Genomic DNA, 24,866 nt, shown 5'->3' on the forward strand with positions numbered 1-24,866 from the left:
TTTGCTGTCCCAAGTGCAATGGCTTATAAATATTCAAATACCCAGTTATGGGACACAGCTGTAAAGTACTTTGCATATCTAGTAGGTTTCCTTTGGCCATCCAGTTGATGAGTAAATGCACATTGTACACAAGACAGTTCCCTTTTTAGTGCAATGTAATTGTTATGAATTAAACCCAGAACAAGTACTAGCAATTGACAGAGTTAAATGGGAATGTGTTATGTGTTGGAGAAGGGGAAAACACGAGGTTGTCATTAAAGTCATTTTTAGCAGAGCTATTTGAGCTTTACATGCGCTATTCATGTGTCAGTGTTTGGTGGTTGTGCATCAGGATACCCCTTCTTCTTCCTCTCACTTTGTCTTGGAAAATAACTTTGCCTGTAATTATTTTGCATACTGACAAAATATTGCTATAAAATAATTTTTTACAGTGGAAAAAAACATTATAACCTCTCAGTAATGGTGTGATGTGAAGAATGTCATGTGTTTCAGCTACCACTTACACAGAGTGGTGGTTTGTGTCGTGAGTTAGTTGTATGTTTAAAGCAAGGACTCGCCTTTCTTTAGTATAACCTCTTGCTTCACTTCTGTAAGACAACAAGTGTGAGTTTTCACTAGTTCCCTTGTTGCTGAACACATATATTTTTGTGTGGGATGAGCATTTTTGGTTCCAGTGGGTAATCTTGGCTCTTTGATTTGTGAGTAAGGCCTTTGGTATCCAGATTAGACTTAAGGTATTTTTGTTGATATCATATCTAACATCTAATGGGGTATTGAGAGGCTTAAGCAGGACAGATGTCCAAAAATCAGCTTTTTAAAAGAGTAAGCATTGAAAACTGAAAAGATATAAAGCGTAGGCTAAAACATTGGATGATCTTTTGACATTAAAAAGATCCTTACCACAAAACAAGGAAAGTTTTATAATTATTGACAGAATTCATCTAACTGTGGAGTAAGACTGACATTTGCTTCATCACTTGCTGGGAAAAATTCTTTGGAAAATGTGGGTTTACAAAGATATCTTTATTTTAATTACTAATTTAAGCAACAGTAAATCTCAGATCAGAGAGAAGGGCCTAGAAAATTCTGCTATCCCTCAAAAAAATCCTTCAATGAATTACCTGGAAGTATAGTTCACATAAAGAGCAGCTATGCCTCAAGCTTTAGAAAAATGAGTGCAACAATATGAAGTTCTGCTCTACTGCTACCAGTTGGTAGTTCTGATGTGTTAGTGCACTTATAATGCATCACCAATGCTTTGGTTCTTCTAATAATGTATATTTTAAAGTGAACTCTAAGTCTGACCTTCATTGCCTAGTGCTCCAGCCCAGAAGAGGCTCATCTGTCTGTAAACCATGCTCCTTGTGCCCATTGCTTTAAGTTGCAATTGTTTTTAACTCTTCAATTACTGCTCTGCTGGGGGAATTCTTCTGCCCAGGTCACTTTTGCTTGGCATTGTTCAGAGTCTTGAGTTTATTCTTGACATGTCCAAGGCATTGCTTTTACAAGGGCCCTCCTTTTCCAAAGAGCTTTTGAGTACGGTGTGGCTGAATTCTGCCAAATGCCAGCTTAGTGGTTTGTTTGTTTTGTTTTTTGTTTTGTTTCTTTAAAAATTCATTCCATATAATGCCCATTAGCTTCCTGAGGTATTTGATGTCTTGAAGCTCAGACCAGCTGCTACTACTGAGAAGACCAAGGCTTTTTAAAGAATTTTTTTCTTGCAGCAATGAATAGTGCACTTGTCCTTTATTTGTAAAGGGAGCAGAGGAAAGGTGATAGTGAGTGAGTGGAGTTTCACAGAGCTGCAGTTCTCCTTTAAGTAACTTTGAATTCTGCAAAGAGCTGCCTCTGCACCATTTGTTTATGTTGGACCCAAAACTGATAGAAACATGAATTCATATAAAAATATAAGTCTTTGCACATAACGGTAGCTTGGTTAATGGGGTACGCAACTTCAGAGAGATCTGGCTTCTATCTTCATTTTGCAAATGTAAGTTTAGTTTGGTCTCTTTGGAACGCTATCAAAGCTCTGGAGAGAGTTTGCACAGCGCTGGCCGTGTGCTTTGGTTGGTATAAATTAAGTTCCTATTTTGGAACGCTCTAATCCTGATGCGCTGAATGATAGCCACAACTGTTCGGCGCTCGCTGGCTGGAACGGGCGCAGGAAATTGGCACCAGGAGGAAGCTACTTGCCTTCAGTATGTGAAATGTATTTGCCACTTAGCTGAAAATGCTGACTTTGTTGCCTTCAGTTACCTTTATTTTGCATGTCAAATAACTCTCCTCCTTCACAAATTTTAGAGGCAACTGTAAAATGCTGACTGAATGGGCTGTGTACATATGGCATCTGAGAGGGTTTTTATTAGCTTAAACTAGCACATGTGTTTTCCTGTGAGGAGTATTAAGTGCCTGGACTGCAGGTTTAGTGTGTGACTGTTTTTGCAGCTGTGTGGAAGAGCATGATGTGTATTCCCTGGAGCAGGCCTGGGAGAGAGCTCAAGTATGTTGAGGCAAAAGCAGGTTGTGTTTATGGGTTAGGAATGTCAAACAGAAATATGGTACTCGAACCCTTATCAGTGCTGAACCTGATGCTGGTAACTGAGTGACTGTCACCCAGGTGTGTGAAAGGATTTTGTTTCAGAACTTCATGTTTTTATACTGGAGCTTTGTCCTGCCAGATGAGACAAAAATTGTTTTCTTTTTTCCTTTTTTTTTTAATCTGGAGGAAGTTGAAACCAATGTTAGTCACTTAAGATTTATTTCTTTTTAAACTCTTATTGAAGAGCTTGTTCATTGCTCAGGCCAGAAATCCTAGTTTTGGAGGATGAATTTTGAAAACATGCTTCTAGAAGAAGAGGATATCATGAGTAAGTGTGGAATTAAATGTCCTGCTTTTGGTGACCTCTCACTCTTCTTGCTTGTGGAAATTACATCACATCCCAGAAAGAAAAACCAAAAACCACATAGAGGAGAGCAGCAAGGCCAGAGCTGAGGATCCTGAAGCAAGGCTAGCACACAGGACCACTCCATAACTTACTTCTTGGAGGGAGGACTGGGCCTCAGGGAGATGTTTTGCCTGCACAAGAGAGTTAAGAAGTTAGAACTTCATCAGAAAGAACTCCTCTTCTGTGTACTCTGTATCTGCTTTTGCAGGAGCAAGCTGTTGGAATAGGCCATAAATAATTAGCTCAATGTGGGGGCCTCATGATGTCTCTGTGCATATCCAGCTGTACTTCCATCCACAGTGCTTCTTGTCTTGAAGCATTTGTGTGGGTGGTGAGTAGTGGGTTTTCAAAACCACTGGAACAAAATATTTTTTTATCAATGATCCTTTTAATTTCAAATGTGTTGATGCTTCCTGGATGCTATTACAATATGGCCTCAACAAAAAAAGTACATTATATCTGAAACCACTAGATTTCAGGTGTTGCTGTTATCAAATCTTATAGCAGGTGTCCATAACTTGACCATTACATCTTAAAAATGCCATCTACCCTTATATTCCCTTTTAGATGTACAAAGTGGAGCTACTGCAGGTTAAACTAGGCAGATCATGGCCAAATTCTGCCTTTTGTTTGACTCTGCTTACAGATAAGAGATGCTATGCAATATTTATTTTCTCTTAAAATGGAGTAGTGTTGTAAAGTGATAATCTAAGGGTATAAAGGAAATACGCTTTGCTGGGAGTCACAGTGGCTTTTATTGCCCTGTACTTTGTAGCTGGAAAACAGCAGGCATACAGTCTCTTCCTGAAGTCCCTCAAAAAATTCCATGTTGGCTCTGGAGCAAAGGCAAGACTTATGAGCTGCTTGGTGTAGGGCATGGTGGGTATGAAGTAGCTTTTTAAAAAAGGAGTGAGAAAGGTTGTTTAATAAAAAGCATGCAACAAGATGCCTGACAGGATGAAAATGCTCAGATCAAGGAAAGTAGCCACTGTGTAAATAGTGTTATTGTGACAGTTCTCTGTAACACAGAAATACAGACTTACTTGGCTTACACTGATTTTTTTTTTTAATAGTAGCAGTTCCTTCTACTCATATTAGCATATTGTATGTACTAATGAATGAGTTTGCATATTTGTGAACTGTGTTCGTGTGTGCTTCGTCTGAAGTGTAGGTGAATAGTTCTGTTGAATTCAGTAAGATATAAAATTAAGCATATGCTGCACTGGGTAGAAGCCAGAGCATTTTTCAAAGAGAGGGTCCTGAATGAATTCCTTCTAGAGACTTTTATGAAACCCTGAATAAGAGGTACATGAAATAAACAGAAAGGAATAGGGATTTTTAATAATTTTTGTATCAGGGTTAGCATGTTGACACTTTCTCTCTCTTGCCAACTACTTTGGGTTTGAAGTCTACTTCTAGAGCATACTTTGTGATGGGGGAGAGCTCCACATTAAAGTGAGTTCTTTAAAATAAATGTGCAAGCCCAGCTTAATGCACGTCTGCAAATTCCTGGTGGATATCATCAGCAGCCACGTTCAAAAGCTAAAGACAACTGCATTATGAAGAGACTTGTGCAGGGGTGACGGTGTGGAAAGCTGCTGTAAGGCAGCCATGCCTTCATGTGCAGAGTTACACCACTGACATCTGAGGCCTTTTGGGGCTGGTGGAAAAATTCCAACTGCCAGCATTTGGGTTTGGCTGAAACCTCTAGTGAGAAGAGAGCGAAGGAAATCAGCAAAAGGCTTTTTAAATACACCTAAAGGAGTTAGGTGCCTGACTCCTATTGAAATTCAATAGGATTTAGTTGCTTGGAGCCTTTGGAAAAAATTCAACCCAAAATTGCAGGCCTGAAGTATTGTTTAATGGTCCCAGTGCTATTGTTCTGTGCTCTCAGCACCGATTAAGGGAAAATAAAAAAGCTTCATCACAATCAACTGTTCTAGCTCTGTCTCCTAGTAAGCATCCTTTTTTTTCAGAACATGAACACTAATGGAAGCATTATTTCATCTTAATTGAAAACATAATAAGGGAGCTTTAATGATGTCCAGTAACTTAGGATTAATTATGGGCCTCTGAAGGTGGAAATCTAATACTGATATCATGTTTTTGGTTCTCTGTAGCCTGTTTCATCATTTGGTGCCCAATTTGCTAGATAAAGAATTTTAGCAAATGAAACCAGTCTTTTGAAATAAAGGGACAACCAAGGGTGTTTGCTTTAAACATTTTTTAAAAACTTAGCATTATTTGTTTTCCTCTGAAAAAATGTAATTTACAAGCTCTTTGGAAGTGAGGAGGTTAAGTTGGGGGGAGAGAAACCTCCAGTCCTAAATAGGGGTTTTGAGACTTGCTGTTGCTCAGTAAGTGTTTATATATACAAGAAACCGTTTGTCTTTCTATTTTTGATCTTTGTACTTCATCAAGTTGGGATTTTTACTTTATTGAGTCTTTGTGCGCTCGCCTTGGCCATCTGATTTTGCTGTTCTATGTATCTTAGAAAGCACAGTACAGCTTTCAGGAAAACAATCCTGGCTTTCTCAATAGAACAAAGAGGGGCCTCTCTATACAAAGTGGGTGAGATTAGAAGAAACAGTTGCCTTTGCTGCTGAGAATTTGCATACGCTGCTCGGGCTGTACAGAAGTGCTGTCTGAAGCATTTTGCAAGCCCTGATGTGTCAGGTGAACAGTGTGCTGAGAAGTGGGCTCCAGGTCTCTGAATTATTGTACAGCCTGTAGCGTTTTGGTTTTGTGTAAATGCAACCTACTGCCACAAAGAGGATCAGAGGGCTGCAGCCCCTCTCCTGTGAACACAGGACTGGGAGCTGGGATTGTTCAGCCTGGAGAAGAGAAAGCTCTGGGAAGACCTTCCAGTATCTAAAGGAGGCTACAAGAAACCTGGAGAGGGCTTTCTACGATAGGATGGGACAAGGGGGAATGGCTTCAAATTGAAAGGTGCAGGTTTAGATCAGATATTAGGAATAAATTCTTTACTGTGAAGGTGGTGAGGCACTGGAACAGTTTGCCCAGAGGAGCTGTGGATTCTCTGTCCCTGGAAGTGTTCAAGGCCAGGTTGGATGGGGCTTTGAGCAACCTGGTCTAGTGGAGAGTTTCCTGCCCATGGCAGGGGGGTTAGAGCAAGGTGATCTTTGATGTTCGTTCCAACTCAAACTGTTCTAAGAGTCTGTGATTGCTCTATATGAGAGACATGCCCCTGCTTTTTTTTTTTTTTTTGACCTTTGAGGAGTAGAGAGATGCTGTATCCCTGATTGATAAGATGCTAACCTGTTGTCCAACCCAGCTACACAGCCCTTGATAGATGGCAAGTGTCCAGTTTGTCACTTTACTTCAGCAGATCTCTTGTCCCCTCTCTTGGCTCCTTCAGAGACCTGCTTGTCATGACTTCTGAAAAAAGCTTGTGGCAATGTCCTTGATCCACTATTGCTGCCTGAGACTGTGAGGAGGTTCCACTTCTCTAGCAGCAATATTCCATTGCCTTGGCTAAATAATAGGTTTCAGTGCAAGTAGTGCCACAGGAATCTTACAGCTGAAGGGATGGTTGTTGGCATGCAATACCTACATAAGCTACATGAGGGATTATTTAATTGTTTAAAGAAATCTGTGGGAACTTTATCATCCTTGAAGCCATATTTGATAGAATTGTGGGAATAATGTGATTTATCTCTCCTATGACGGTAATGTAATAGAGCTTGTGATATTGCAGATATGGGTAAAAATTGTATTCCCAGTGAAATGTTGAGATGGGAGGAAATGCTTCAGTACAAGAAATGTGTACTTGTGAGTCTTAAAGTTGTCCCCCTCACCAACGCCTCTTGTCTTCCTGTGCCTGTCATCTCTCCTTCCTCTTAGGGCAGACACTTCCATGGGAGATGCAATAAGCTGTATGTATTCTTCAGTTTTGGGTATTCTATAGCCAGTCAGAATAACATAATGGTACACATTGCCTCCTTCCTCCTAGAGAATGTGTTTTACACTCTTACATTTATGGAGTGCATTGAAAGAAGTCTAGAGACAGAGTAAAGAGATTGTTGTTTGTAATAGATTTCAGATGACCTCAATCAAATGGTTGCCTGAATGTCTGTGATGCTTCATGACCAGTTATAGTTTTGAGGTCTACAGGCAGAGCCTCAAGCAATATATTCTCTATACAGATGCATTCTCAGCCCCCAGAGACAATTTCTGTATCTGTTAAATCGCTATTGTTGTGGTGTCATGATTTTTTGTCTTTTTTTCCTCTCAAGTTACTAATCTAATAGCTTTAAAACATTTCTTTCAGTTAAGTTTTAGGGCCCTGTGATTTCTTTTGGAGTTGCTACTGTACTGTATTTCACAGTGCAGGTATTGGATGTCTCCCATCCAAGGACTGTAGCTCTTTCAGTACAGTGGGGATTGGGAAGTAAAGGAAGGGCTTTTCCAGATGCATTTATTAGCCAAATACCCTGGGAACTCTGGAGGTATGAACGGCACTATCAGATAGCATGGGCATCTTTGTCAGGCAACTGTGTTTGTATTGATCCTGCCTAAGTTCCTTCATTGGATGGTGAGAGCTGTACTGTAACCAGATGATTAAATTATGGCATATTTTACTTGGCTGTGCTGGGATTATGTGGCTGAGAAGGTATGAATATGGCACAAGGCATACCTTGGCTGAACAGGAAGGAGGGAAGAAGTGAGGGTACCATGTAGAAATCATTAATTAAAGGAAAAAAAAGTATTTTCTCTTGAGACAGCCCCTGTATGCCCATAGTGTGAATGTACATTACTGTCACATCTTAGAGGGCTCCTTGTACCATGTAAGTTTTTAATCTCCGTGTTGCACTTCTGTTTTCACCTTGTAGAAAGAAGATTTCTATTAAGTTACAATGGGTCCTTGCACAGTGTAGTACTTGTGTGTATGTAATTTTAACCAAGAAAACTCCTCGACTGAGCTTTAATTCCCATGCTCACTCATGTTTTTCAGGCAGTTATTGTCTTCTAGTGCATGTAAATTTCATGTTAAGTTGGTAATCAGAAAAATACAGGGAATGTTTTAGTAGCTTGGGGGAAAATAACTGATGTACCTTTTTTTTATTGTCTACAAGTTTCTGGCCACTAATGTAAGAGCCCACAGACAGAAATTCATCTGCCTCCCCCACCCCCAGGAGAGTACTTATTAGATTTATGCAACACAAGATATTAAAAACACTTTTGTCTGTCACAGAGCCACGGGCAGGGGAGGGGGAATTTGCCAGTTGCTAATGGATACCTGGCGTTTTTGTGTATGACCATGAAGAACAGCTTGTGCACTTTCACCCCCGATGTTCCCTGAATAACTTGGGTCTCATTTAGGTCAATAAGCCTTTATCAAAACGTCAGGAGTGAAAAATGTGTCTTGGTGTAAGCCGACTGGTCGTTCCCCGCAGTCAGCGGAGTCTATAGGACAATCAGTGTTCTCTGAGCTTGTCTGCATGTCACGCAAAGAGCTGGGTGACAGTAACCATTGAGTGCGTGTCTGTCCCATTGTCTTTGGGACAGCCTCCATTTGCATACTTGCCGGTGTGCCTGTTAGCCAATGAACCATGGAGGGCTTTAGGAAGCATAGGCACAGCTCCCATGCAAATTCCCTGTGTGGGGAACGCTCGCTCCTTTACAGCACAATCCACGCTTTCTCTTCCTGCCTTCCTCCCGTAAAACTGAAACTGTGATCCTGACAGTCCACAGTGCTGTTTGTGGGTCCATTGTGCTAAAATGGTACCTTTTTCTCTGGGTTTTTCTTTCCTTGCCAAGGTAACCTTTTCCCCTTCTTTTGCTTTTGGCAATTGCTTTTGGGGATATCTGAATAGTATTATCTGTGCTATCACACATGATGTGAAGCCTTATATATACCCTTATATATCCCTTCCTATCCCTTCCTCAGATGAGCTATTTTGAATGAAGGACAGCTTTTGCTTCCCGTGTGGTTGGAATTGTCTTTTGTAAAGGGAATTTCCTCCACGGTAGTAGTGATGAAGGGAAATGTACTAGTCCTCTGCAAAAGGAAGAACACTTGGATATTAGGGTATGTTGACTAGGTCTGTGAAAGAAATACAGTCACCTGATCAGAGAAGGTGCTCTGATTTCTGTGACAATTCCCTAGGACCTCATGTCAAGCAGAGCTCCTAATTCTCCCATTCAGTTTTGGTTCATAAGTGACATTAGATTGGACAAAGGGAAAGTGTCATTGCGTTTGAAGCTTGTCATAAGACACAGGGTTTCCTTAAAGCATCTGGTGCAGCTGCTGTTTTTTTTCAATTTATGATGTTCATTATGTCTTTAGCTTATTGGAAAATATTTAACAATAATTCAATTTTAAAGTAAAAAAAAAATGGTGGAGGGTTCTGGTGGATCCTTTCAGAAGGAAGCTCTAGAAGAGATTCTTGGCTGGATTGAAGGGCTTGTTTATTACAACCAATGCTCTGATAGTTGTATTTTATCTTAAAAATCTACCTTGAATACAAGTGACTATAAACAATTGTGATGTTCTACTGCATCTGACATCTTGCATAGGTTATGAGACATTGAAATTAAGGGGAAGAGCCCTGGCTCATGTTCTACCAGCTTGGCTAGAAATACCACAAAGTTGAATTTCAACATTTTCTTGCCCTGAGATAAACAGGGTTTTTATGCCACCAAGATGGTTTAGATCCACAAAAATATCATAGCAAAGTCACCTGATTCCTACCTTTTCCCTGTTATTTTTACTGTGTACAGCCATATTATTTTGCTCAGTATTCAGGGCAATATCCCATGCATTTTTGAAGGTGATAATGGCTCCTATTCTTCTTGTCTAAACTAGGGCTGTGTCCTGGCTATATCAGTCAATTAAGAAAATAATCATAGGTACCACCTTGAGTCCTGTTTGCCAATTTGTTATGCAAAACAGCAGTGAGCCCTGCAGACATGTGAGAGGGCTGGATAGAATGTTAACAGCGCGTTGTGTTCTCTGCAGTTGCTCTTTATGTGAAATCACACTTTGAAATAAGGGGCTCATTCTCTTAATCTGCACTAACGTGTGTAACTGTGACATGTTGAGACTGGTTTCTCAGCTGCACTCTTACTTTATGCCATGTGTTGTGTGTTTTCAGTGACAAGCCACTCTTACCATTTCAGTAAGTAGATTTTGTTGTTGGCTCTGATGGAAAATGTGACCATTTATTGATTGAGTTGGCCAATAAGGGAGGATTGTAGCTCCCCGATACACAAGGAAACTATGCTGGGTATGCCATGCTTATCTAGTCTGTGGAAAGCCCAGGGTTTATCTGCACATTGGTGATGTTCCAAATAGGACCTAGCTGTACCTCTGTCCAATCAGCAAGAATATCAGGTGTCTTTGACCTCTGTCACCTTGGAGGCATTTCCAAAGTCATACCTTAGTATAGGTTAGTGTTTATAAGTAGCTTGGTACCAGCAGTGCTGCAGGACTAGATTTCTGTTTCTGCTGAAGTCCCCAAATGCTGACAAGAGAATGGGAAAAGGTGTGTTAGCTCACTTTGTCTTCAGTGTACCTGGAGACTGGCATATTGGTGATGGATGCTAGAAACCTTTTTTTCAATCCATGTGAGCTTAAAGGGAGACTGAAAAAGTATAAATAAGGGGGAAGTTAAGCTGATCTGGTAGTTGGTACATGAAGCACACCTCTTCCAGAAATGAAATAAACTAGCAAAATGCTCATCTTCTAAATACAGACTCCGCTTATTTGCTTTGGCTCAATCAGGAAATCTTTTGTTTGAATTAGACCAAGTGAATGGCACAGAATGGTTTTCAGTTTTAGCACTTGTAGACAAGCCAAACTGCATGCAATCAAAGCATTTCAATTTGCTCCTAATATTTTCTTTCTCAACTCCTACAGGTTTTTCTATTTTACTTCAGATAATTTTTGATATAGTTGATATATTTGTCACCTTCCTAATTTTACATTTTATTTATTGCTTTCTAATACATTCCAAAAAGAGATGAAAGACGTATATGGAGTGGAAAATTAACCTAGTTGCCCTTGTGTTTCTTGTAGGAAATTGTATTAGTGGTGTTCTTTGGAACAGAGTATGTGGTTCGGCTATGGTCAGCAGGATGCCGCAGTAAATACGTTGGAGTATGGGGAAGGCTTCGTTTTGCTAGGAAGCCTATTTCAATCATCGGTGAGTATGCAGAGCTTGCAAAGTCACTGTGAACAATTAGTAAAACTTGCCCTAAAGGCTTTTAGAAGTTGAACTTCTGTAGCACTTGAAGCCAAGTTAGAGCGGGAGCTCTTGTCATTAGTGTGAATGCAGATCTGAATTTCCTTTCAGGAACTCATGGCACTGTCATTTGAGAACAAATGTAGCTTGGTTTGTTTTTCCAGAAGAGCAGAGTGTTTTCTTTTCAGAAATGATCTTAAGCTTTGCCAGGAATAAGTCTTGGCCCTAGTCCTGTCTCCTGTGACCTGAGGGTCCCAGATACAAGAGCCCCAAATATTTTTTCAAAGATACTGAACAGCCTTTTTTTCTCCCCTTAGCAGCCATTTGACTAGTTTATTATGAGTTTATTTTGCACTCTAATTGAGCTGTGTGTCGCATAGTAGAGTGCAATAGATGCACTGCAGTTGCTTTGTGTATCAGTTGAATTAAAATATGATTTTCAGTGATGCATTTGGAACTGGACACCTTAATTCCATTGGGATTCAATTGGCTTCCTAAAATGACCTAAGGGTTCTTGGAAATTGTGTCCAAATATTCCATATATGTCACTAATCATTGTTTTTTTAGATGCTTGTCATTAATTTAACAGTTTCACCAAAAGAAAGATAATTCAAAATCAATCTGTATTTTCTTAGCCAGCATTGAAAAAACAGTGTAAAGACCCTGTACTTAAGTGCTTGAAATATATATGGACTAAATAAATCAGTCAGGCCTTGGAAGAGGAGTATAGTTATGGAAGAATAGGAATTCTTGTTCTGTGACATTTTCCACTACTCAGGAATGTTATATGTTGTTGAGTACAGGACATAGGTTTCCATAAACTGTCTACAGTTTTGCTGAATGTAAATTACAAAATTCTGTACCTGGGTATTTTTACAATTATAAAATTGAGTTAGCTACTCTGTGCATCCATCCATATATATATGTGTGTGTGTATATATATATACATATGCATGTGTGTATATATATATATAATCTATGTATGTGTGTGTATATATGTAGGTAAATAGCAACTGCATCTCAGGTGTGACTGCAGCTATAAAAAGACTTTGCATCTTTTCCTTCTGGCCACAATCCATTTCTCTCGAGTGCTAGAACACTAAGCATTCTGAAACATCATCCAAATTAGATCAGTTTGGAAAGCAGAATGTAGTTCTGCTGTCGCAGGTATGGATCAAGAACTATTTAATTCTCCAAAACACAGAGTTCCTTTCCAAAATTTACTAGGCCCGAGGCACACAGATTTAGAATACAGTACTGACTGACTTAAACTAAATTATGCTCATACCCTAATTTCAATTTTCAATCCCTTTTAGATCTGGACAGATGAATTGATAATAAGGCAATTTTCTTACTTATGAAATTAACCTTAAAATCTCTGTCAATTAAAATCCTGTCTAAGCACAGAAGAGAAAATAAGAATTGAAGAAGGGAGAATAGATGGAAACTGCTGAAATTCCTCGTGGGTTAAAGCTAATAAGGATTCCAGGCTGCTTGACAGTAACTCCTCATTCCTCTAGACTGTGGCCAGCTTGGACCCATCTCAGTACAACCTTTCCATGATATTACATGGTGGAATTTTTTTTTGTATGCCACAATTGAGATCTCTTGATATATAAACAAAAATATTAAGTAGGAGTGACTGTTCAACTTGTTAAAGTAATATGGTCCTTGGTTCTAGTAGTCTTGCAGAAGTATTGCAAGATGCTGCTAATTAATTTTCTTCTATTGACTTTTGTTTTCCAGATTTAATTGTAGTTGTTGCTTCCATGATAGTTCTTTGTGTGGGCTCTAAAGGTCAAGTCTTTGCAACCTCTGCTATCAGGTAATTATATGCCATAAAAGAAAGTGGTGCTACCTGAGCAAGGTGGCGTTTCTTCTTTTGTTTTAATTTACCTCCTGTTTCAATTCTTGCAGGAGAAAATGAGTCACTGCCCAGTGTCATGTAATACAGCAGATCACTGATCATGTATTGGTGATCCCATGAAGTGTAGGGGAGATAAAATTTTGTTGTAACGCTTTTATGGTTAGTGGGAATAGAGAAGCTCATTCTCCTTCCCCCTTTCCCCAGCCAGGTGGGTTCTACCCAAAGCCTGGTTTAGTTTCTTAGCTTAGTTTTATAGCAATTCATTGATGCTTCATATCTCTGACATCTTAAAGCTGCCTCTTTATAAGATGCCTGTGGCTGTGAATTCCTGATGGACTGAATCCATCTTGTGCTCAGGAAGGTCACACCCCTTGGTTTTCTTGGATGAATGGGTGGCAGTGTGCCTTGCTATTCACACTAGCTGCAGCTATGCTCTGGGATTGCAGTGACTCCCATAAAAAGAATATTTTAAAATATTACTGGACTGTCTGGTTCAAATTGCCTATGAAATTCCTCAAAGATAAGGAAATCAGATCTTCAGTTAGCTGGTTCCATATTTTGTTTTCCATTCTGTTGAGCACATCAAATATGAGTTGATGAATGATTTCCAGAGCGTTTACAGTTTGTGTCCAAAATTCCTGAATCCTTGAGTTATCCTTACTAGCCATGTGTGCAAAGGTCAGTTCTTCCCTTGGACAATCTCCCCAGATTGTCTTCATAACAAGAAGAAAGATCGGTGAGTGGGGTGAAAAGACACAATCTGACATAAAACACTCTGTGTCTCTTAAAACTGTGCTTTGGAAGCCAGAGTTCCTTTTCCCACCTCTGTTTCTTCTCTTGTGTGTTTGGTCTCTTAATTTGAAAATCGTGTTCCAGGGGCATCCGTTTCCTGCAGATCTTACGGATGCTGCACGTTGACCGTCAGGGTGGTACCTGGAGGCTGCTGGGGTCAGTGGTGTTCATACACAGACAGGTGAGCTTGGCAAGTCTGAGGAATGGCACAGCTGATGCCAAAGCTTTGATATTCAGAACAGCATACATTCAGCCCTGCTGCTGGTATCACTTATGTTTAGTGTAGAGGCAGATAGTAATTTATTTTAACCAAGTGTGGTTGTTCTGCCTTATGTTCACTGCCACTTTGGCAAATTTTGACTTGTAGTTGGACTCAGCGACAGAAAATTGGATTTCTGAAAGCTAGTCCTAGTATTTCCTAAAATATGTATCTAAATTCCAGAGTTGCTTTGAATCTGGCACTGTTTGAAAATATTACCCAACTACTTTTTGGTGGCCAGAAGGTTAACCAAGTCCTGTGTGACAAGGTTGTTTTGACTCTGTGTTGTCATGTGTTGTGGATTTTTGTTAATTTGCATAGCCAACACTCAATATTTTTTAATTGCTGTAATTGCATTTTTCTCTTCCAGTTATCCTTTATAACCCATCGGTGTTAGGAAATTTAAGTGTCTCAATGAGATCATAATGCTGCTATTTTGATTCTCTTTGCAGGAACTGATAACTACACTCTACATTGGATTTCTGGGCCTGATTTTTTCCTCTTATTTTGTGTACCTGGCTGAGAAAGATGCTGTAAATGATTCTGGAGAAACGGAGTTTGGCAGCTATGCAGATGCCCTGTGGTGGGGAGTAGTAAGTATAGCAATTTCACATGTTAACACTGTCCAATGTGGAGTAAAATTCAAGCAAGCATGGAGTAAGAACAGCACTTGGAAACAGCCTCTTCATGCTTCAGTACACTTTCATGGAATTTGTAATTCCGTGACACTACAAAAATACTATAGAAGATCAATAATACTACATGGTGTTTACAGTCTCATGTGATCTAAAGTGATCACATTGCATTAAAAAATGTAGAAACACATGTTCTATTTATTTATCCCATCTTCCCTACTGGTACAGTGATTATTTTTTGCTGCCTTTGTCATGGTAGTGTTCAACTGTCTAAGATGGTGAGAGTCTTGCTAGGGGCAAGAGGAATCAGGGATAGGTTTTTTTTGGGGGGGGGTGGTGTTTAGGTTTTCTTTGCCCATCTTTTTGTAGGGTTGGGATTTTTTCCTTAAAACAGTTATCTGTGTTTTGCAGTTTGACCTGTGACTGTAATTCCCAGTTTATTCAGAATGGACTAATTCTGGAGCAAGAAGCATCTAAGATAGATAGGAACTCCAGGCACAGGACTCTTCCAAGGTGCTTATATTGCTTTGGGAGCCACTTAGTGTCTTTACACAGCATTTCTCTGTGCTATATTGTAACCATGTTGTTTAGAGATTCCTCAGCTTTTTCTAAGGTGCTGCCGCAATTTAGGTGTAGATGTATCTTTAGTTCTGGTAGTGAAGTTCTCCTTTATTGGTATTACTAGTGATGATGTCTCTTTGTTTATTATATGCACTTACTGGTGTGGCAGCTCTATTCTGGGATTATATTTTCATAAACATTTTAATTTTGTTGCTTCTGATAGTAACTATTCCCTCTTTTGTTCTCACAGGATATACAAATACTAGGTTGGTAGTTTTGTTCTGGGATTTCCCATTTGTAATTGTTCTCATTTCTGTTTCCTATTGCACTTCAAAGAAAGGTACTTTTTGGAAGCTATTTTTTCTTGTCATTAGCATTCAAGCAAGGGCTTTTTTTAATCTCCTTTAATTCTATTAGCTTAATCAAACAAACTGTCATCAGTAAGTGCTACAGATCTTTGAAATGCATAGACATTGCTGATAACGTACTTGCACTTTCAAAATGTGCTGATCTTCTAGAGCTTTTCTTTGCTGCTTAAAGTCAAAAGGCATTGTTTCTCTTTTTTTTGGTTAAAAATAATACTAATAAGTCTTCTGTATAGGAGTGAAAGGACTAACACCTCCATTTCAATAATAAAATACATATATGTATTTAGGAATATATGAAGAAATATTTTTAATAAACATCTGCAAGTGTGTGCTTATATATAGTCTTCTCTTTTCAAACTATCGCTTGGCAAATCCACTGCAGGTCTGCTGGTGCTGAATGCATATGTAGCCCTTTTTGAATACAACAGGTTTTGTTTTGTTGTGTTGTTTTGCTGCTATGATCTGCTGTAGAATTCTTTCTTCTTGCTGTCTGCCATGGTTAAATACAGGCTTTCTTAGGACCAGAAGACTTACTGTTTAGCACAAGAAAGTGGCTTTCTGTCAAGTAGCTTTTCTCAGTGCTTTCATGTCATTATGGCATTTTTATTTTCCACTACATTGGTCAGATGACTCAGTAATTAACAGTGGCAGATGTAGCTGCATTTAAAAACACATGCTGTCATTGGCGTTGCCATTAAAAACTGAATATGTGACAGACCAGATCGGCTTTCTGAAAATACAGTAAAACCTCCCATAGAAGCAACACGATCTGTCAGGATATTGAAATATTCTCCTTTCAGGGAATTATTGTTCAGTTAATAGGTGTGCCAGTTATTTTGTCTCCCTAATTACAATAAACTTATTTAATCAATACATTTAATTATGATAATATTTTTTCTCTGTTATAGCTTCTATTGTGTTGCAGCATGCCACATGAAGTGTGAGACTGCATTCAATGAACATACAATGTAATTTCTTTAATATTAAGTACAATTAGATGTCCTTGTTCTGCTCTAACACACTTCCACTAACTGCTAAGAAGATTTAGCAGAACAAAACTGAGATGTATTCAGGTCCATCCATTTCTGATTTCTTGATAGTGTAATATTCTTCATTCTTTCTGCTAGGGAAAAAACCCATAAAATTTAGGAAAATAGGAAATATCCATTTTCCAAGAGGAAAACAGGACAGAGAAGTTAGCCCACGGAAGCTGTGGATGTCCCGTCCCTGGAAGTGTTAAAGGCCAGGCTGGATGGGGCTCTGAGCAACCTGGTCTAGTGGGAGGTGTCCCTGCCCATCTCAGGGGGTTGGAACTAGGTGGTCTTTAAGGTTTCTTCCAACCCAAACCGTTCTATGATTCTGCAAATAGCTGGGAAGTCACAAGGATTCTTCCTAATAGAGGTCTCAAACTCATACAAAAACCTTCTCAAGTGTTAGACCTTGAAAACTTTGAAAGCCAGAATTTTCCAAATTGCTCAAACACCACAAATTCTGGTCAATGAAAATCTGTTTCCAGCTAACCCTGCAGAAGAGGATGATTCACAGTTCCTGTCTCAGACACCATCATAAAAAAGTGATCTCTCTTCTCTGAAAGTGCCCTTACCTGACATAGTAGTGAATGCTTCAAGAAGTCCTTGACAGTGTTTTCACACCCTTTGTCTCACTGTCCAGCACTGTGCTTTTTTGTTATCTCAGCCTGTGTGTGCACTGCTAAGCAAGTTCTTTGGGCAGCAGTAACAGAATATGCAATACAGCTGAGGTAAACCATATAAAAGGTCTGTGTTACCACAACTAAACTTTAGTGTGTTACCAACACTTAAACTGCATCTGGAGTTGGGTACTTCTATATTGCTGTACTTTGCTGACTATAGGCACACCCCTAGGGTGCATAACTTGAAATTAAATGTTCTTCATTGTCATTGTTGTTATTTATAAATGTATATTGCTTTTCCATTTTCATATGTAAATTGGCCTTCTGGGCTTTATTTGAATTTCCTTGAGAACTCTGGACTTCAGCTATTTGCCATGTCAGTTATGGGCATGAAGAAACCTAAGGCTATCTAATGGCATAAAGAGTTGTCTGTATTATTGCTGCTTTTGAATGCAGTGCAAGCTGTATAGATTTTGCCACTGGCAGGATATCTGTACATCCTTCAAAAACAGGTTTGGTGTTTGCAAGTCAAATGTAATGTGGTGCATCTTTCAGTTCTCCAGTGCCAATATTCAAAATTAGTTTGCATATATTGTCTTTCATGTCCAGACTGACAGTTTTAAAGACCTTATATAGATTCAAGACCAATAAAACCAGGAAAACATTAAAAATAAAATTTAAAAAACAGATACTTCAAAAATTGAGATAAATGTTCTCATTGAATCTGTCAGAGATGACCACCTTTAGAAAGCATTACCTGCTCACTGTCTCTGGGTATTTTTTGGGTCTTAGCATTTGCTTGTGGGTTTTTGTGTTGTTGATTTTTTTTTTCTCCCCCTCCCTCTCTCCTTCAGCATTAATTTCAATCCCATCTCAGAGCAACAGAGAGGAGCTCTGCTTTTGATATCCACTGAATAAACACACAATTTCCAGCCTTCACTTTGGAACAAACATGCCTCAGAAAAACTGTGCTAACAGTCTCTTTGATCATGAACACTATTTCCAAAAGCAATTATTGAACATACCCATGCATGGATATTTCTCTGTGCTGTTTGCTTTGAATTGAAGCAAGCAGTTTTCTGCAAATAACAGCTTTACCTGAGGATTTCTTGTTCCTTTAATTATTACAGTTTAGAAGATAGGCTTTTTCACTAAGGACCAAATTCAACAGAACATTTACCAGTTTATTTACTCCTAAGCATACACAAAAGAATGTCATGTTTAGCAAAGCCCATCAGTATGTGCTAAATGTAAGTTGAAAATCAAAGATGGGAGAAAGCTTTGCTGTAAAGTTAAAGGAAATTCCACTCAAAACTGCACATGCATAAAACTTTTGCTAAATTAAAAGTAGTTTGACTTAATTTATAAAATAGGTGGACATAAATTTTAAAAAATAGCTTCATGAAAAGTGATCTCATGGATCTTGTATTATTCAGAAGCCCTTTCCCCCCTCTTCTCAATTAAAAAGGCTGTAGAGAACTGTGCACTGACTTCAATGTTTGACAGAAAGGGACATTTCATTTTTAGTTTCTATGTGGTTTACAAGTCAAGTGTACCAACTATACACCTGTGACATCCTTTTGTAAAAAAAATTCTGATTTTGGGGATTATGGGTTTGGATTTGTTGTGGGTTAGTTGTTTAATTTAGGAATTGTTGAAGCAGGGGTTGAAAGATGAATATATTTTTAATTGCTTTTTTGCAAGGCATCCCTTCCTTTTGCAGCTGCCTTCTCATCTCTGAGCTTTAACTCCATGAGTGCTTCCAATGAGTGCTTTTGTTCTTGTGCAAGGAACTCCTATGGGGTAGATGTGAAGAAACCTTTTAAAATTTTTACTTGCAAAGTACAGATGTAGATACTGTTACAAGTAGAGATTCTTGCATTTTGGAGCTGTTTAACTATCCAAATTTCCCCAGGTACACAGCAAGGATTTCATAGACAGAACATCCTTACTTAACTGATTCATTTCCTGTGCTCGCTTTAGCCTGCTATAGCCTAAAATAAAATCCTTTCCCTATTCAGTGCTGATGAAAATTACTATTTCTTCTTTCTGGGTGGGTTTTTTGCTTCATATTCCCCCTTCAGATTTTTGATTCATATGTAATAGGAACAACATTACTCTTAATGCCTAAATCTGTGGTGATGTTCATCAGATCAAAGTTCTAAAATAGTCAATGGATGAATATGATTTTGTTCCTAATTAAAGCAATTGTTTTACAGGCTTTTCAATGAAATTCAACGTGTGAGTTCTTGTATCAATTTAATTTCATTATGCCAACATGTTTAATATGGTAGAGTAGAAGTTGAGTCAGTATTTCCATTATAATGTCCTCTTTTACAACTGTAAAATTAGTATTGTGCTCTTTAGGGAGTTTTAATCCAGCTGTAAAAAATGACTTAGGGCAGAAACTTGGCATGTAGGATTTCAACAGCATGTATTTTGAGGAAAAAAGAAAATGCAATTTCAGAATACAATGCATTTGTAGATGGTTTAGAGTTATGAGTGCAGAGGAAAAAGTTAACTTCAGACTTTGATTTGCAACCCAATTTCCAAAACTTTTTTTAAAAAAAAAGAAGCCTCCTGGACAACCATCACAGGAAATACTTTTTTTGTGTTACTGATGATTCATATAAACCAATTCAGAAGGAAGGGGCAGGGATGTGGTAGGAAAGGGGAGATAAATACTTAGATGTATATGAATTCTTCTTCAGTTATACTTTGGTCAGCTCAGAAGGAAGTCTTTTCACATTTCTAGTTAATGTGTGTATTTCAGCATGATTTTAGTACTGTAACACAAAATAGTTGATAACATTTTTCACTTACAAGGATTTATAATTTTTTTCAAAAACAGAAGCATAAACAGTTATTTTCTCTCATAATCTTCTCTGTAAGAAGGCATTGGAGGCTATAAATTTTCCCATAATTATGTTTACTTTTTTATTCCATATTTTTGAAAGTGACTTTAGGATTTTTTTTTTGAGCCACCCTCCTATGCAGGTAAGGAGATAACATCATACTTCCTCCCCTCATCAGATCCTGAATTAAGGTAGAATTTTAATACCAATTTCAGGAATACAGGCAAAGGTGCTAGGGTAGTTAACTAACCCTTACAATGCTTCTGTGGGGTATGAAACAGTTTTGGAACAAGGCCACGTTTTAAAAACTTGTATTAAAAATTAAAATCTAACACATGAATGTTTGAGTATCAGCAGCTGGTGAGAAACTTGCGGTGACCATCCCCACCTCAAGCTGCCCCTTTTGTCCTGTGTTTGACTTGCACACAGTGACTTTGCTTAAGGGTGGGCAGGTTAAGGACAAGGTGGGGATGGCCTCTGTGTGTGACTATGGGACCAACATCTGTGTCCCTGAGCCCACAGGGTCAGAGGAAAGTCTGACCAGCCAACAGCTGAGCTGTGCCTCAGCTGCTCCAGGGCTCCATGTGGTTTCCCATGCTCTGTCTGATTTGGTTAGCCTTCCTCGAAGTCACTGATAAAAATATCTCTAACTTACAAATTCAGAAATAGCTGGTGACATAGGTGAATTTAAATTGTTCTCAGATGCCAAATGTATCCTCCTGCTTCAAACAAATATGCTCTTTCCTTGAGCTCATGCAAATAATGACTTATTAAGCCTTGCTATGCTACATCACTGTGGTGGTAATCTTTACTTCAGTGTTCTGAAAGGCAAACTCAACAGATGTTTCCTGCATGTGTGCTTTAAATCATCTGTTCCTGCTCTTAGTGTTTTATATGAATTGGTGATTCATTGGGCTGTTTTCAGGGTCTTTACTGCATGGAAAATGTTCAGCCTCTCTTGCTATTTGTACAAATGTTATCTCCAGAGTGCTTCATGCCTGACCTCAGTCACAGTGCCTGGTTACAGTGTGTGTGTGCTCTTTCCATGCAGCATTCTCAGCAAAAAATGCTCCTGCCCATCAACCAAATCACAGCTCAGAACTGGTGGCAGCCTTTCCCTAAGGAAAGTGTGTGATGTAGGCAGGCAACCCCTATCTCAGTAACTTCATGTGCTGTACAGTTGCCTCAGCCATGGAGACTTAAATTGAATTGATGGTTTTACTTTGCAAGATTTTAAAGGTGTATTTTGTTGTGATTCAGTTTCCTGTATATGTTTTTCCATTCAGTATTAGGTGGGGGAGCAATCCTGGAAGGAAGAGTTAACCTTCATTAGTGTCACACAGGCTGACAGTGGGAGAGTTAGGAATGCAGCTAATGCTTCTTTGAAATAAATAAAAAAATAAGAGAGCAACAAGCCCAAAATGCCTTGTTAATACTTGCTGTAATGCCCTCTTTATTTCTCTTTGCAGGTGACTGTTACAACTATTGGCTATGGAGATAAAGTGCCACAGACCTGGATAGGAAAGACAATTGCATCTTGTTTTTCAGTGTTTGCAATCTCATTTTTTGCACTGCCTGCGGTAGGTTCTCTTGTATTTTTGCAAAAATTTGATGTTGATCCATTAGTTATCCGAGGGAACTTCTGTTATTGATTCTTTAACCTTTCATTTAACCTGGTTTTGTGTAAGCTCTGTATTAAGCTTCTATATTGTAGCTGAAATTCATGTAGCTTGTAGAACAGAAGAGCTTCTAGAAGTAGCTAAGTAAATATACAGTGGTTTTTGTATGCAACACTAGATTTGAGAAGGATTTGAGGAAGAGATGTTTAATTCCATGTAATTTTCCTAACCTATCTCAGAAGTGTAAAGGAAATTATTTCTAATTACTTCTTTGTGATGACTTAATGATGTTTTGGTTTTTTTAAGGCATTCGCTCATAGTTTACTCAACTGAGTAGGTCCAAGGTGAACTGGAGAACTCTCATGTACATCCTTCTTCTAGAAAAGCTTCCAAAAATATATCACTGTCAGAAAGACAGCAATCAGCAGCCAGAGACACTGATGCAGTTCTTCACAAAATTAATATCTGTCCATGGCAAAAGTCCTGTTTTCAAAAGTGACCTGGAACTGACCTTTTGAAGCTGTTCTGGCACTTTATTTGCACTGAAAACAGGTTCCTGAGTGCTTTCAAACAAGAGACAAGGCACTTGAGTTCCAAGGGTAAATTCAAATTCAGCAAATCTTGGACTGTGGTTTGAAAATCCGAGTATTCAGTGCCAGGTGTAGCTAAGGGTGTGTTTTCCACAAATTTAGCCAGACTCCTGAATTGTGCTGTTAAAATGTTTGTGCCACCTGAAGCATTCTGTCTACATGTTTATTTTTTCGGTTCAGGGACACAAGCAGTTGTGTTAGCAGATGTTTGTGTAGTTCTAATGAAGAAGTGGTGGGGATGGTACAGAATAGATAAGAATACTTTTATGCCAGTGCCATCCCAAAAGTTCTTCACAGCATGAAATAGTAGATACTAAAACTCCAGTGACCTTTTAAAATTAGTTGCCTACTTTAAAAGTGCATAACCTTTTATAGAAGAGGATAATTAAGTTCTTTAAATTCTCCAGCATCAGTTTGCCTTTAAAGCATATGCCTCCCCCCCCCTCCTCATTCTAATATCTTCCACTTTTATTTTGGAAGAGAAATCAGATAAGTGAAATGATTGGTATGGAAAATGCCAAAACCTACTTTTTTTGACTGAAGAGTGTTGGTGGTGGGGTGTTTTGTTTTGGTTGGTTTTTTAAAATCAGTCTAAAATGCCACAAAAATGTTTTATAAATGATTGTGTAGCAGCCGTGCCTTCACAGCCATGTTTAATGTTTACCTGTCAGATTTCCCTAATCTTTTTTGAAGTAGAACACCACCAATCACCCTTTTATTAGTGGGATTTTCCTTACTGAGTGAAGTTGTTCCTGTGGGTTGGCCCAAGGGGGAATTTAGGGTTTGAAGCTGTATTTCAGACTTTGTTGTTGGTATTTTAGGTAGGAAGATCTGGCTGAGATCACAGTCAAAAGTGATTGTAGTGGCTAAATGCAACTGGTGTGGTTTCTGGATCTGGCAATGATCCCTCATTTCCCAAATATGTGGTGTGTGAGCATCATCATCTCTTTGATCTTTACTAAATCAACATAATAGGAAGGGCATTTCATGTTCCTTTCAAAATATTTAATGATTAATAATTTCTTAGAGGTTGAGCCAAGATCCCTCCATGCTCTGATGCCTTCTACTATGTGTAGAAAAAGAATTGTGCTTTCTTGAGTAGGTGTAATCATGTAAGATGATTTATAAAAGATTTCATTTTCACCTGTTACTAGAACTTCTGTTAAATATGCCTATACCTATGCAAATGACCACATAAATGGCTTTGCTCTTTACTTAAATTTGGAACTTCATATCTGTATTACATTTGGAGTCTAGTTCAAGTTTCACACCATCCAGTGCCATTAGTCCATGTCCCTTGTCCTGAGAGTGAATTAGATGGCTTTGTGTTCGGTTCAGTTGACCACTTTGAAATATGACTTTTTCTTTTCTTCTTCCTCTTTCCTCACTCCCACCAGGAATTAATATATGGACATAGAAATTACCATACCATAGTTAAAAGATCTAGTGGCTTACATCATGCCCTGCTAAAGCTTTATTTCTTATGAAAATGTAGTTAAGCCCATCAGGTTGATTTTTTTTTTTCCCCCATTCTGTCATTCCCCTACGCAAGACTTCGTGAGACTTTTAGAGGGTATGAAATGTCATTTCTGTTTCCTTTTTTGGGTCTGAGTCCAGCAGGCTTTGCATCAGGGAATGACAGCATTCACAGTTGCCTTCAGCAAGTAATAACTGAGACTAAAAATTTCACTGTATTAAGTCATTTCCTCAAAATAATTAGTTAAGTTTTATGATGCTGAATAAAAGTTTATTAACACAACATAATTTGGCAATTTTATGTAGGGCTCTCTCCCTCCACTCTTACAAAAAAAAAATAAAAAAAGAAAAAGAAAAAAAGGTTTTTTTTCTTTCCACAGGGAATTCTTGGTTCAGGCTTTGCCCTAAAGGTGCAACAGAAACAAAGACAGAAGCATTTCAACCGTCAGATTCCAGCTGCTGCCTCACTCATACAGGTACTGAGTTCTTGCACATTGCATACTGCCATTTCTTTCCATTTACAGTAGGTTTTTTGTTGTGGGATTTTTTTTTTCCCCCTAGGTTTTTTGTTGTGTTTTTTTTTTTCCCCCCCAAGCTGTTGGCAATTTTTCCCTCCCTGATTCCCATTAAAAACTGTACAGAAGTTACCAGATGCAAGTTTTGGAAATCCAGTCTTTAATGTAGACTAATGAGCAGAAAAGTGCATTCCCAAATTAGTGTAAACTGTTTAGTTCAGCTGGTTAAAATCAAAACTGAAAATTATCCTGTAATTATTAAACAATTTACCTGGGGAAGGTGTTGTGAAATGTTGTGCTTATAATAGTGAAAAAACAAAGAGGAAGTTTCATGTAGAATTGTGCTTTTAAAAAATACATTGCTGCTTGTAAAGACAAATGTCAAATATGCTTCAGTTGGTACAGCTAAATTCTTAAAATATTCAAATTTAGGTGAAATATGTCAGAATCTTAAATAGGAAAATGGTTTTTGGAGTTTTCAGTCTAGAATAGGTGGCTGGAAACCACTGGGATTCTTTAAAATCAG

The 24,866-nt window shown here is 38.5% G+C and overlaps 1 protein-coding gene across 1 annotated transcript in view; it reads left to right on the forward strand.

The window, feature by feature from the left end:
• The window catches only part of KCNQ1 (potassium voltage-gated channel subfamily Q member 1), a 330,494-nt gene that overhangs the window by 67,481 nt on the left and 238,147 nt on the right, over nt 1-24,866 (forward strand). The window contains exons 3-8 of the mRNA XM_071427757.1: nt 10,987-11,113; nt 12,899-12,977; nt 13,896-13,992; nt 14,523-14,663; nt 21,610-21,720; nt 24,206-24,301. Coding sequence (XP_071283858.1) covers nt 10,987-11,113; nt 12,899-12,977; nt 13,896-13,992; nt 14,523-14,663; nt 21,610-21,720; nt 24,206-24,301 — 651 coding nt within the window. The remainder of the gene's footprint in view (nt 1-10,986; nt 11,114-12,898; nt 12,978-13,895; nt 13,993-14,522; nt 14,664-21,609; nt 21,721-24,205; nt 24,302-24,866) is intronic.

The sequence above is a fragment of the Agelaius tricolor genome, unplaced genomic scaffold (genome assembly GCF_023055355.1).
Source record: "Agelaius tricolor isolate 1412-34295 unplaced genomic scaffold, bAgeTri1.0.p SCAF_5, whole genome shotgun sequence".
In the NCBI taxonomy this organism is placed as follows: domain Eukaryota; kingdom Metazoa; phylum Chordata; class Aves; order Passeriformes; family Icteridae; genus Agelaius; species Agelaius tricolor.